The 14,998-nt window shown below is 38.6% G+C and overlaps 1 protein-coding gene across 1 annotated transcript in view; it reads right to left on the bottom strand.

Moving 5' to 3' along the window:
• Positions 1–14,998, bottom strand: part of TMEM245 (transmembrane protein 245) — a 90,023-nt gene that overhangs the window by 39,885 nt on the left and 35,140 nt on the right. Inside the window, exons 5-7 of the mRNA XM_007951944.2 lie at positions 14,235–14,404; positions 10,244–10,267; positions 3,262–3,366 (exon numbers count right to left, since the gene is read on the bottom strand). Of these exons, the coding sequence (XP_007950135.2) occupies positions 3,262–3,366; positions 10,244–10,267; positions 14,235–14,404 (299 nt within the window). The remainder of the gene's footprint in view (positions 1–3,261; positions 3,367–10,243; positions 10,268–14,234; positions 14,405–14,998) is intronic.

Genomic DNA, 14,998 nt, shown 5'->3' with positions numbered 1-14,998 from the left:
CTGCTAACCAGAAGGTTGTTGGTTCAAATCCACAGCTACTCCCCAGAAGGAAGATGGGGCAATCTACTTCCATAAATATTTACCACCTTGGTAACCCAATGGGGGTCACTATGAGTCAGAATCAACTTGATGTCAGTGAGTTTGGTTTGGTTTTTTTATTAGACATCCAAGTGGAGAATGATTCCACTACTGGGGGGGGAGATGAACTAAGTTTCCTTCAAAAGCTCCATTTACATGAGTCCTAGACCACAAAGAAGTGGTTCAATACAAGTTATCAAAGTTCAGGTAAATAAAAACTCATTTAAGCATGGGTTGATCTGAGAAAATGAACTTGAAAATGAACATAATTAAAATGGGCACACAAGAAGACCCTATGCAAAGCAACAAAGAAGGAAAAGTGGAACCGAAGAAAAACAAGAGAGAGGGGACAAAGGGAAGAAAATAGGACGGAAGATTCTATCGGTGAAGTTTCTCCAAGCACTAAAATGGAAGATAAGATTATACAAGATCAAGTGGCTGCTTGAATCAAAATATGTATTTAAAAAAAAAAAAACACTTCTAGGTCTGGAGGCATGTTGAGACTGAAACTGAAGATAGGACTTCCAAGTAGAGATGTCACATAGCAAGAAAAAAATGCAGTTGTTTAGCAAACCACTGTACATTAGATTATTAAAAATAGTTACTAATATAGCGTAGGAGCTCCGGTAGCATAGTGCCTAAGGCATTTGACTGCTAACCAGAAGGCTGGCAGTTCAAACCCACCAGCCACTCTTCAGAAGGAAGACTGGGCAATCTACTTCCGTAGTGATACTGCCCTGGAAGCCCAAGGACGGGTCGCAAGAAGTCGGGTCCAACTTGACAGCAAATAACAACAATATATCTCTATAGCACTACACAAAGAATTTTCATATTCATGATTTAATGCAAGCTTCAAAATTCTTTGAAAACAATGCCTCTGTGGTGTAGTATATTACTTAGTGTGGCTTTTCTACCCATAAGTCTTTGTAAACTCAATGGTGGAATGAGCAATTGAGGAGCTCCCTATTATAAACGTTATCCACCTGGGGTATTTCTGTTGGGCGTGACACAACCACAATGTTCTGGGAGGCTCACTCTCTCTCACGTGCTTAGAATTCTGATGCTATGATTGGCTAGTTTGGCCACTCTGCCAGGCTCAAAAGGAGGCCTCTTAGAGGCAGAACTCTCTCTGACTGCTGGTTGAGGAAGACGTGCTGCTGAAAAAGACACATGCTCCTGAAAGACACACGCATTGCTGAATGAGACACTGAGGACCACTCACTGTTAGAGAGAGACTGTGAAAGACTGTGGGCTGGGAGAGAGACTGAGCACTTTTCCTGAACTTGAATTGTAACCTGGTGCTTCCCAAATAAACCCTGTAATCTGTGAGTTCTGTGTGGCCATTGCAGTGAATTACCAAACCCAGGAGAGAGCTTGTGGGTGCTTTGGGAGTAACGGTTGGTGAAAGGGCTGGAGGGAAGCAGCATGTCTGGTCTTGAAGTAATAGGCCTTGGGTTAATGATGGTGATTCTGTCTTCCTCTTGTTCCATTAGAGGAGGCCAGGATATGTGGCCTTCCTGCCTTTTTTGCAGTATAAAAACATGAAACAAATTCTACAAATTCAGTAGCATCCAGAGAAAATAAAGATTAGGATGTAGTACAAGAGACAGTGAAAACTAAAACTGTAACTGTGCTTTAAAAAGGAATGATTTTCCTTCATGACATAAACAAAAAAAAAACCCAAACCCACTGCCATCGAGTCAATTCTGACTCATAGAAACCTCCACTGGGTTTCCGCGGCTATAAATCTTTATGGAAGTAAATTGCCCCATCCTCCTTCTGTGGAGAAGGAAAGAAAAAGACACAGGAAAGAACCAGAAAGGAAGAAATAAAGATCCTATGGTATGGGATTTGGTTTCTTGGTTTGGAGATTTAAAAACTCAAAAATCAAACTCACTGCTATCCAGTCAAATCCAACTCATAGAGACCCCCTCTGTGTTTCCAAGGTGGTAGATCTTTACAGAAGCAGATTGCCCAATCTTCCTTCCACAGAGTGGCTGGTGGTTTGAACCATTAACTTTCTGGTTACCAGTCAAACAATGCCTTAGGCACTGCGCCACCAGAGCCCTTTTGGAAACTTAGGGTCATGTTTTAATGGGACATCCCAGTTAACTGGTCTAATGACTTGTTTACTTGATTAGTGCTTCTGTTCTCCCTCCTAGTTCACTGCACAATGCTTGGGGTCTTAAAAGCTTGCAAGCCTTTTTCTAAACCACAATGAGTGTCTATTAGCCTAAAGCAAGAGAAGAAGCAGGAGCCTCAGGAATAAAGGGAGGATATGAACAACTGCCTCCCCTTTGCCATGAGACCAGAAGAACTGGATGGTGCCTGGCTACCATTACTGAACATTCTGTTCAAAGGAATAAGGAACCCTGATTAAAAGCAGGGAAATGCAAAACAGAATTTCAGATTCTCCTGGACTCAAGACTTCTGGAGCCACAGGCGCCGGATGAATCTCTGAAACTATTGCCCCGAGATCATCTTTAAACCCTAAATCAAAAATATCCTCTAAATTATTCTTAAAACTGAACAATTTAGCTTAACTAGTAAAAATGTGTGCCTTGAGCATAATGCTTTTTAAAGAACTAGCTATATGAGATCAAACTGTCAAAAGCAACTCAAAAGACTGGACAGGAACCTTAGAAGACAGTGAGTGTATGCTAAGGGGAACAAACAATTCAGAAAAGGCAGGTGACAAGAGATGCACAACTCAAAGAATTTAACCAATGCCACTAAATGGTACATGTAGAAACGGAATTGGTGTATATTCTGCTTTGTACATTCTCAACAACAGTAACATAAATAATATTTTGTGGGAGGTCAGCAGAAAGACCAATGAGACAAGAGAAGGAACTAAAGAAGAAATGCTGATGGAGTGAACTGGACTCGGAGTCGAGCCCAAACACACTTCTCCTACTGGGAGGACCAGCCATTCTCCTTCAGTATCTCATTTTTTTCATCTGCATTTACTCCTGAGAATTTTGAGAATGATAAAATTTAAAAAGCTTGAAAAGAAAATATGCTACTAGGCAAATTCAAGGTAAAATTAGTAATACACAAATCATAAATATTTTAGCTGTTACACAGGTTTAAAAGCCAAGTAATGTTTTTTATGGTGCTTCTGCTAGCTTTTTACAGCTCTAACGATTGAGATTAACAGTAATAATAACTGGTGTACCCTACCTTTGCAGTCAGGAGCAGGGCTAAAAGAAGAGTTCCTATCACTAACAAAAATATGATGAAAATGCTAATTATTTTGTCTAACATCTTCTCCAACCAGATGATCATCTGCACAGAAATGAAACACAGAATTACTTATCTTTATAGCACAACTTAATAAAAACACATATGTATTCAAACATCATGAAGATAAAACGGGATATTACGCATTGCAAAGCAAACTGTAGCGTAATGATTAAAACAGCGAAAGCCGTAAGCAACTTTAAAAAGTGAACTATTAATCACTACTGTAATCTGAAATGCATTATTGTCATTATCTAAAAAAAAAACACAGTCAATCTGAACATAAATCTGTATGTGTTTGAATCACACACTATGGATCCTCTCAGAGATTACTCTACAATCTGGTAACTATTCTGAACAAAGTAATGACATGCCATTAGTTGACCTCAGATCTCCTGAAATTTTAATGTCAATTAGCAAAGAAGCACCACATTTAAACAAAATGACTCTTAAAAAGACTGACTACTCCTAATAATACAGGTCTATCCTAAATTATACAGACAAAATAGGAGCTGCATTTTAAAAATATTTTCCTTTTAATGTGCTCCTTTGATCTCATTACACTTTACAAAGTGGTAAAAATAAAAACCTGATGTGAAGGGAATGATAAATATCAACTTCAGCCAAACAGCCCCCCTGGGGGGAAGAGGGTTGAGGGACAGATGCTGGCAGATACCAAACAGGGGTCAACTCCTAGGTGATGTTTTATCAAGATGAATGCTCATTATACCTGTTTATATTGAAATATTCATGACAGAATCCTTCTAAAACTCTGATGTTCCACTTGAAATTTCTATTCTTTTTAAAAAATAAGTTTTATGAAATTATAATAAATAACTGTAAATGAAGAATCATCACTTTAGCAGTTACTCCTTAATTATTAACTTAAATTAAAATCTCCCTAAATGTTATTTGACATTCTATATTGACTATAACTTCCCTCATCTTCCAAAATAAAAAAAATACTACATTTTTTTAAAGTTTTTGTTTTCAAAATATGTAACAATGCTAAGGTTCCTGCCATGCAAGGCTACTGTTTAACGTTTTAAATTGAAATTAATAATGACTGCTGAAAACACCACATTTTATCTCTAATCCAATATAAGTTCCAGCATTGTTAAGTAAGTGATTCTTAATTTAAATCTGAATATGCTCTCCAAACAGTGAGGAAAACAACCAAGAGCAAAGAAAATTTTAAAACAATACTGCATATGTAAACAGCAATCGGTTCCCTCTCTTTAGGAACAGTACTTGAAGAGCTCTATTCAACTTCTTAAACATAATCTTAAAATGCTTAGATTCTGGCCACTTCCCGAAGAGAATGTGAGTAAAATCATCATCCTTACAACATTCTGATTCAATTGATATCAACTTCTAATGAACATAGATTATTAACTATTTTAACCAAATGGAAGGAGGAGTTTCATGAACCTAATTAACTTTTGGAATACTTACCTTCCACTCAATGCTTATAAGCTTGTCTTCCCCTAATCTAGTTTTCATGTAGGATACTGTCACTTAAGAGATTAATGCTACAGTGGACATAAAGCTAAAAGTGCATCTTTAATCTTGATAGTTACAGCTTCAAACAGAGGAGTTAATTTTCAGTGCATGCTACCAAAGCACCCAAGACAAGGCAGAGACTAAAAAAAGTAATAACAGGTTCTAAGATATGGAAGGTCACATGTCATATTTTGAAAGTAAGTTCTAAAATCAATTAAACAGACAGAAAAGTTACACAATCACCGAGCTCTTGAGACAGCTCCCTGAGAAAAGGGCTAGTGTATCACTACTTTTTGTATCTCTAGAATGTAACATCATGCATGACACAAGGCGGGCATCCAGTTAATATCGTCTGAATAAACATGAATAAAATAATTTTACAAGCTAAACCAGATATGGATTCACAAATTATAATCTCTGAAAATAAATAGGGAGCTTGTGTTTTTTAGAAAAGTCATATTCTGAAATACATATTTTAAAACTAAGTGATGTTCTACTTACAAAGAATAGATATCTGAATTTGTCTGGAAGAAAACAAGGAATATTCACAAAAATATTATGTACATCAACATTACAAAATCAAACTGAGGCAGAGAGAGGGGGTGGTCACATACTTTTAAATCAAGAATAGGGCCATTTTTATTTCCTGTCACAAGCCATATACTCGAAGATGGGAAAATATCCACTAAACGTCACTTAAATAAAAACCTGTATTCAAGGGGACATAGTGCAAGTTAAATGTTTCATTTAAAGTTTTAAATAAATAAAATCATTGAAGATGAATACATAAGCTAAATTTTTTTTATGTTTACATTACAGTTAGCTAAGGTAAGATGAAAGAGGTAAGAAGGGAGACAGTGTAAGAGACAGAAGAATGGAAAAGAGAGAGAGACACATTGAAGAATAAAGGGAGCTGGCAGGACTGTCAAGCGGTACGACCATTATGGAAAACAGTATGGTGCTTCCTCAAAAAGCTACAATAGAAACCCCTTAAGATCCAGCAATCCCACTCCTAGATATATCCTAGAGGCATGAGTAGTGACACCAATAGACATATGCACACCTCTGTTCATCGCAGCATTGTTCACAATAGCAAAAAGAAAGAAGAATGTAACTGCCCATCAGCAGATGAATGGATAAACAAACCTGGTATATACAAACAGCAACTGTAAAGAATAATGAGAAGTCTATGAAACATAACATGGATGTATCTGGAGGACATTATGCTGAGTTAAGGAAGTCCATCACAAAAAGACAAGTACTATATGGTCCCACTATTACAAGTCAAGAATAGATACACACACAGAAACCAACATTCTTTAATGGTTATCAGGGATGGGACGGAGAGGGAATCACCGTCCAGATAGAAGACACTTATTTTGGATAATGGGAAAGGCAAGACAGAATATGGGCAAAGTCAGCATGACGCAACCAGGGTAAATAAAGACACTAAGAAGTACACGAGAAAGAGGGACAATGTTGGTAAATGCTGTAATATATACAATTTTGTAACAACAACCAAAAAATGTGTGTGGTTACACAGCAGACATGGATGCCTGTGTGTGCAAAGAAAGGCATAAGCAAGTAAGTGCACATGCATGTGTAGGTGTTGACCCACAGAGACCCCTCCTTGGGTTTCCGAGGCACTATCTCTATGGAAGTAGATTGCCCAATCTTCCTTCCAAGGAGTTGTTGGTGGGTTTAAACCACCAGCCTTCTGGTTAGCAGTCAAGTGCCTTAGATACTACGCCACCAGAGCTCCCTGTATAGGTGTATCTATAGTCATTTTTATGTGTATATGTGTGTATGTGTGTGTGTACACACACAAGATTGTATGTGTTGCATATATATCCATGTATATAACAAAAGGGGGCACAGTTACAGCCTTCTCAGATATATCCAAACAACTCATGGGATTGGTTTACAGGGTTAAAAGGGTTGCGACCATAGTCTCAGGGGACAGCTTAGTTAATTGGCAGAACAAAGTTCACAAAAATAATATTCCACATCCTAGTTTAGTGAGTAGCATCTGGGGTCTTAAAAGCTTGCAAGTGGCCATCTAAGATACAACTATTGGTCTCTATTTATACGGAGCAAAAGATAATGAAGGAATTCAAAGGCTCAAAGAAGAAACTAAGCTATGGGACCAAGAGTTCACAAAAACCACAAGCTCTTCTAACCCAAGGCCAGAGGAACTAGAAGGTGGCCTGTTACCATTACCTACTTTTCTGATGAGGGACACAATAGAAGATCCTGGATAGAATGGAAGAAAAATGTAAAACAAAACTCAAATTCCTAAAAAACCCCAGACCGAGTGGACCAACAGAGACTAAAGGAACCCCCAAGAGTATCACCCTAAGATAATCTTTGAATGGGGAATTGAAGCTACTTCTACAGGTCACCTTTCAGCCAAATAATGTTGTTGTTGTTGTTGTTGTTATGTGCTGTCAAGTCGGACCCGACTCATAGCGACCCCCCCCTTGGGTTTCCCAGGCAAGCATCACTACGGAAGTAGATTGCCCCATCTTCCTTCCAAGGAGTGGCTGGTGGGTTTGAACCGCCAGCCTTCTGGTTAGCAGTCAAGTGCCTTAGGCACTATGCTACCAGAGCTCCTAGCCAAATAATAGAGGGGTTTATAAAAGAAACAGTATCACCCATGAGTAATGTGCTCCCTTAAATAATGAACAGTATGAGACCAAACAGTCAACAATTACCCAAAAGCAAAAATGAGAAAGCAAGGAGGGGAAGGGGTGCTAATCAATGGACACAGAACAAACACCGTATCATGAAAATGCTGTCAAACTGTAAAAACTGTAACCAATGGCACTGAATGACGTGTATGAAAATGGTTAAAGAGGAACCTATTTTGCTGTGTAAACTCTGACCTAAAACAGTAGTTTAAACAAAGATAAAAGGAAATGGACAAAGTCAAGAAAAGAAAAGAAAAACACAGGAGAAGGGGGAGCTTGGGTACAGAAGGAACAACCAAGAGAAAAAAAGAGGATCAAAAACTTAGGTAAGGAAAAAGGAACACACCCCTGCAAGAGCCAGTGGAACGAGACGCACAAGGAAACAGAAACTCAGAGATGGAAAGAGAAACACGGACAGAGGAAACAAGAGAGGAGGAGGGGAAAGGCGGAGACAATTCCTAAGGAAACCCCAGAGGTGCTGTCCGAAGCTGATCTGCGCCATGCACTGGTCTGAGCAAAGGAAACCAGACCACCTGTCACCAAAGCCCTCCCTGTGGAAATCGCAGTCTCTAATAATTTCTCATCTCCCATGCTGTGAGGAGTTAATGTAGTTTTTAAACTTTGTTTTCTAAACTGTGAAAGGAAGTAATTTTAAGATGGTATTCTGCATGTCATGAAGTATGAATGAAGGCCATGATCTATACAATTTTGTAACAACCAAAAACGTGTGTGGTTACACAGCAGACACGGATGCCTATGTGTGTACAGAAAGGCATTAAGCGAGAAGTGCATGCGTCTGCAGTCATTTCTAGACCAAAAGAGTCTCTAAGTTCAGAACTGTCTGACCTACTACTGCTTAGGGCATGAAGTTCCTGTTAAAGCATGGGGAAAATTTTGAGAAATGAATAGTGGTGAGGGTTACCTAACATGGTGAATAATTAGTGTCACTGAACAGGGAAAAAAGGTTGATGTTGAAAATGTTTTGTTAAATATATTTTTACCACAATTTTAAAAAAAGAAAAACCTAATTCTACTCTTCAACCTATTAAGAAAGTGTCTTTCCACTACTGAGTTTTGCTTCTATTTCATTATTCTGGGTTTGTAGATTTCACTTTGTTTTTTAAGCAAATTCTAATTGCAGCTGAAGCTTGGTGTAAGCAACAGATACCAAGGAATGAAAATTAGGCAGAAACAGAGAAGTTATATTTCAGTTAACTGTAAGACACACTCTCTTTCACCCTTTTTTCTTCTCTTGAACTGTTTTCCTAATTCACTCCACTGTAATTCTTTACATTCCAAATATTTGATGCCATAATTCTCTGACCTTAGATGTAATGAAACAAAACACTCCTCAACTTTTTTATCTACTTTCCTGGAACATAAGCTCCCAGAACTTGCAACAGTCACTCTGACCGTACACCAGTGCTTTATCTATGCGACACAGAATCATCAAAAGTTACTTGAGCTTTTAGGAATCTTTTAAAACTAACTTACACACTATTTACTTATGAATTAGACCCATAAAATAGGAATCTCACTCATTTAGTTCACTGAAGGCTCTTCAAGTTGAACCTAGTGACCAGCTCTCTCTTTTCTGCCCTCTCAAGTACGAATTGGAGGATACGAACCGCCTACCTGGATCAAAATAAGAAAATGTAACTTATGTTTGCAGCACTATCACTGGCCAAGGATTGATTCCATTTACTAACACTAGTCTTGTAAAGAATGAAGTTACATACAACCGTGTGTGTTTGCATATTTGACACACTGTTTTCAATCCATAGTTTAAAACTTTAGGCATCATTAAAAGTCTCCCCTTTCCTCCGTTTCAACAGAAAAAAATTGGAATTCTAACAATCTTTAGGCTCATAAGTCTCATTCTGATCAACTTTCAAAAAGTGCCACATCATTTTTAAAAAACTGCTGTAATATTCCCACTGAAGACTTTTAGAGTCTTACTGTGTTTAAAAACAATATTCATAAATGACACTATCTCTTTTCTATCTGTCCCAGGGATCACGTGAAAGAAGATCAAGAACGTGGACTCTACATCATGGGCACAAAGTTACTAAAGCATCTAGATTAGCCTGTGCTGATATGATTAGAAAGTACCTGTTATAATTCCACACCAATCACGTAAAGTATTTACAACCTCACACCTTGGGAAATACACTAAATTAGATGTTACAGGTCATAACTACAATCTTTTTTAAGTTAAAAATAAAATGGCAGAATACTAGTTATAAAAAGAGACAAAATTAGCAGCCAAGGATACCACACAATACCCCACAGATTTATCTTTTTAAAATTCCTACAAGTGTCATGAATGGAAAAAGTAACAAGCAAGAGCTTTCCTCCTTTCCAGTGCCCGCTGCCAGGTATCTCCCACCACAAAGAGCCTAGAGCACCAGGCTGAGCCGCATCACAGGGCTGAAGAGGAACAGAGATAGCTCAGCACAGACAGAAAGACAGAAGACAGAACTGCTTACAAACCCCTGGGCAAGGAAACACCACCCTTTCCGAAACAGCCTTTGTTGGGCTTTTACCAAATGGTAAACAGCCCAGTAATTCAGACTTCACGACCTTCCATAGCTTATAATTAGAATTTAAAACAAACAAACAAAAATCTTAGTTAGACATCTGGACAGAAACACTGTGTGAGAAGGGAGATACAGGGGAGAAAGTTACAGAATTCAATAGTAAATACCAACATCCATGTGTTCATTTACCTTCTTATTGAGCCAGTGCCAGAGCTTGAGGATGGGGGGGTAAGTGAGAAAGAGAAGATCAGAACAGTGGAACTTCATTAGAGAATGCAGTAACAGTATGAAAAGAAAAGACAGTCACCGATAGCATGAGAGGAAATTATTCCACACAAATGAAAAACTACAAAAGGAAAAAACAAACTGTAATGCATTAACAAAGTTTACAAATCAAGAGAATGTAATATTCCTTTAAAATGTACATTAATTGAAATGATGACAACCACAAGCTTTGTTGGTAAGTTAACAATTAAAAATACATAAAACAACCTGAATACCTGTGGATTTAAACAGTCACACCAAATTCCAAAGACGAGAGTAATAAATGTTAAGATCTTTTCAAGTATCACGGACCAAAATTTTAGTTCCTATATAAACTAGTTCAAGGAGCTTGGGTGGCATAGTGAATAAGGCATTTGGCTGCTACCGAGAAGGTCAGCAGTTCAAACCTACCAGCCCCCACAGAAGGAAGATGGGGCAATCTACTTCCATAAAGATTTACAGCCTCGGAAACCCAGTGGGGGTTGCTCCAAGTCTGAACTGACTTGACAGCAGTGAGCTGTTTTGTTTTGATTTTTGTATAAACTAATTCATGTTCTTAGACCAAATTTTCATTGAACTTTCAAGTTGTAGCTTATAGTGTCAGTTATTCCACATTTTTCAGAAGAGAAAAACATTTCTGTGTTCATTTAGAGCAGTCAACACTTGGTCAAAACAGATGTATAACATTGTTAATATTTCATCCCAATCTTTATGCACGTCTTTGTGCTGTATGTTATACCCAGCTTTTCTTCACACAAATGTTACCTCATCTGAATCTCACAATATGTAATGCTATATGTTCTTTCTGATGAATACATAAAACCCACTGCCATTGAGTTGATTCTAACTCATACAGACCCTTTAGGACAGACAGAGTAGACCTGCCCCAGAGGGCTTCCAAGCCTGTAATCTTTACAGAAGCAGACTGCTCATCATTCTCCTGCAGAGCAGCTGGTGGGTTTGAACCACTAACCTTCCGGCTAGCATCCAAATGCCTTAAATCACTACATCACCAGAGCTCCCTTTTGATGAATATATAATAATCTAAAAATCACTAAACACAGGATTTAAGGAATTATTAGTCACACAAAAGTCTTAAAACATAATTTTAGAGTGATCATAAATCTTCGCAGAATTTCCCTTAAAGTACACTTTGCATGTTTTGATACACATTTCAAATTATCTCTTGTATACAGGTCATTTCAGAAACACTGGTCCAACCAATTAAAATTTAATAAAACAATGACAAATAGGAATCTTCTGCAAAAAACAGCAGCTCAAATATATCACTATATTAACCAAAAACAAACTCACTGCCATCGAGTCAATTCCAACTCACAGCGACCCGCTTTGGGTTTCCAAGGCGGTAAATCTTTACTCCTGGGAGCTGTGGGGGCACTGTGCCTAAGGCATTTGACTGCTAACCAGAAAGCTGGTGGCTCAAACCCATCAGGCACTCCTCAGAAGGGAAGGTTGGCTATCTACTTCCATAATGATACCACCTCAGAAACCCAAGGAGAGTTCGTTATAGGTTGGATTCGACTCGACAGCAGTGAGGTTTTTTTATTTTCTTCCCCAAAATCTCTATGGAAATAGACTGCCCAGTCATCCTCTCACAGAGTGGCTGGTGGGTTTGAACCACCAACCTTCTAGTTAGCAGTCAAATGCCTTAGGCACAATTCTGGCATCAACTGTAATCTTCCTTAAATAGGAGACAAACCAAACCACACTCACTGCCGTCCAGTTGGATCCAACTCACAGGGACCCCTCCTTGGGTTTCTGAAGCGGTATCACTACAGAAATAGATTGCCCAGTCTTCCTTCTGAGGAGTGGCTAGTGGGTTTAAACCGCCAGCCTTCTGGTTAGTAAATGTCTTAGGCACTACATGACTGGCATATCAATTAATACAAAAATGGCAAATCTTTACAAGGCTGCCTCCATAACAAAGAGCCCTGGAAGCGCAGTGGTTAAGCGTCAGCTAACCCAAAAGGTTGGCAGTTCAAACCCAACAGCAGCTCTGCAGGAGAAAGATGTAGCAGTCTGCTTCCATAGAGACTTACAGCCTTGGATATTCTATGGGGCGTTCTACTCTGTCCTATGAGGTCACTATGAGTCAACTGACTTGGTAACAATGGGTTTGGTTTGCTTTCGGCCTCCATTATGAATATTTTTTGATGCTCCTAGAACTTCAGCTGACACATTACACTGTTGAATTTTCCTAAATGAAACATTCCAAGTACAAGTGAATGCTAAAAATAGATTTTAGTTTGTCACTCTTTGAAAATAGTAAGACAGAGAAATTGAAGTAAGAATCAAACAGGTCAAAATGCTAAAAGTGCTCCAGTAAGATAAGCTTCACACAAACACTAGGGAGATGTGATAAATACGGTGAAATCTGTGAAAGTCTCTTCATTACTTCTTGTTTAAAAAGTTCAAAAAATGTCATTGAATTATATAATTATTTGGGGGGGGGACCATCCAACATTCAGATCTATGTTTACTCTACCTAAAATGACTTTTTTTTTTTTTTATTCAGTGTTGGCAAGGGCTCAAGGAAATGGGATTCCCATATGCTGTGCTACTGGAATGAAAACTGGTAAACTTTCAGGAGCTGGTCAGGCAATACGTAAGAAAATGTATAATGTTCATTCCCTTTGATCCAGCAATATTTTTATTATGGATGACTATAAAGATTTATTCCCCCTCCTGTGAACTCCAGTTATAATTCTCGACCCATATCTACACCAGCTTCATGTAACAGTATTAAAGTCATGATGGGATCATTAAAGGAAATACCTGTTAGTCTTCATAATGAAGTTCAACTTGCTCATCACAGCATACGAAACAACTGAGCTGATTCAATCTCTAACTCTCCAGCTTTACCTCCCACCACTCACTGTCATGGTCTGACCATGCACTTGTCATTCCCTAAGAATCACACCGTAGAAGTCTCTGTGCCCTTCGCACTGTTCCATCTACCTACTCAGTTCCTACCATGTCCAGTAAACTCCTACTGACACTTTCTACTTTGCTCCAGCATCACTTCCTCTATAAACCTTCCCTCTGCCACCACCCACCACAATATTTCCTGCTCAGTACTACCAATGTAACCTGTACATATTTTTCCTACACAAATAAGCTAATGCTTAAATAGAGCTTACTGTGTACTAGGTACTGACCTAGGAATTCTGTATATATTAACTCATTTAACCTTCACAACCATGAAGGAGGTATTATTATATGAATTTATTGATAAGGAAACCAAGGCACAGAAAGGTTAAGAAACCTTATGGTCACATAATTTGTAAACAGAAGAGATCTGCAATCAGACTCTAGATTCAGAATCTGCATCACCAGGCCTTTGAATCTGGTCACTGCCTGAGTCACTGACCTGCTGTCTCTTCCCCTACACAGAAATTGACCTTCTCTCCCCACTGAACTTCTGCCAGGAAACCTCTGCATCTGATTCCCTGATTTACCCAAGGACTGAGCGTAAGATCTGACACATGGGAAGTACTCCAAACATATTCACTGGACTGAACTGAGCCACTACCTGGTTCTATGGCCATCAGGCAAGTCACTCAATCCCTCTATACTTCAATTTGGTCCTTATAAAATGAAGAAGTTGAACTAAGTGCTCTGTAAGAGCCCCTTCTCTCATTTATTAGAGGAGGAGGGAAAAAAAAAAGAAAGGTACTCAGTACTAATTTGAAGTAAACCCAACTTGTATTTACACCATAATTCAAACTTTAAAATTTCACTACAGGAAGGAATCAAGGGGGAAGAAAACTGCACTAGACTGATATATTAAAGGTGTTATCAACAATTATAAACACTATATACCATGACATAGGGTATTTCAACCCATGAAATACATAAACCCTTTAGAACAGCCCATGCTCTTAAAATACATTACCTTGCTGTCAACTTTCAACAAGAATTTTCCAAGCCCAATGATTGGCCAAGGTGCTAGAGCTTCCTGCCGCTCCTTCAGGAAGCGCTCTACGACCTGCCACCACAGGCAGCAGCGTTTCTCCAGGAAGTTCACAGCTCCAAAGTGAATAATAAGCTTTTTGAGTATCCAGACTATAAAGAAGATAAAAAACACACACATAAACAAAATGCAGATTAAAAGGTTATAACAAGAAAAAGGGCCCTTACTGGAGTGTGTCATACCAGTGAGGCTATGAGAAACCACTGCACCATTCCCTAATCAGCAGCAGTTTTTTCTTAGTGATTCATAAAATAATGATGCATCTTACAGTCAATGGTATTGGGAAATGCAATTAATGTGCAAATATGGCAGAAACTATACAGTCTTATAGTTTATATTTGTATGCTAAGTCATCGTTATACAGCATTTTCTTATCCAAAAGAAAAAGACCCTTTAACTTCATGTGAACTTCGAAAACAGTAAAGTCAGTATTGAAGATTAATGTAAAAGTGTGTATGGGAGAGGGGAAAAGGGTTGTTTGTTGTTGTTGTTATGCGCCGTGGAGTCTGACCTGACTCATAGCGACCCCTGCTTGGGTTTCCAAGGCAGTATCACTAAGGAAGTAGATTATCCAACCTTCCTTCCGAGGAATGGCTGGTGGGTTTGAAGCACTAGCCTTTCTGGTTAGCAGTCAAGTGCCTTAGGCACTATGCTACCAGAGCTCCTAAGGGCTGTTTAAGGCATTA

The sequence above is a fragment of the Orycteropus afer genome, unplaced genomic scaffold (genome assembly GCF_000298275.1).
Source record: "Orycteropus afer afer isolate SDZICR_OR568_19922 unplaced genomic scaffold, OryAfe1.0 scaffold00320, whole genome shotgun sequence".
Taxonomy (NCBI): domain Eukaryota; kingdom Metazoa; phylum Chordata; class Mammalia; order Tubulidentata; family Orycteropodidae; genus Orycteropus; species Orycteropus afer.
The sequence above is the reverse complement of the archived record's forward strand: the minus strand, read 5'-3'. Positions and strand labels throughout refer to the sequence as shown.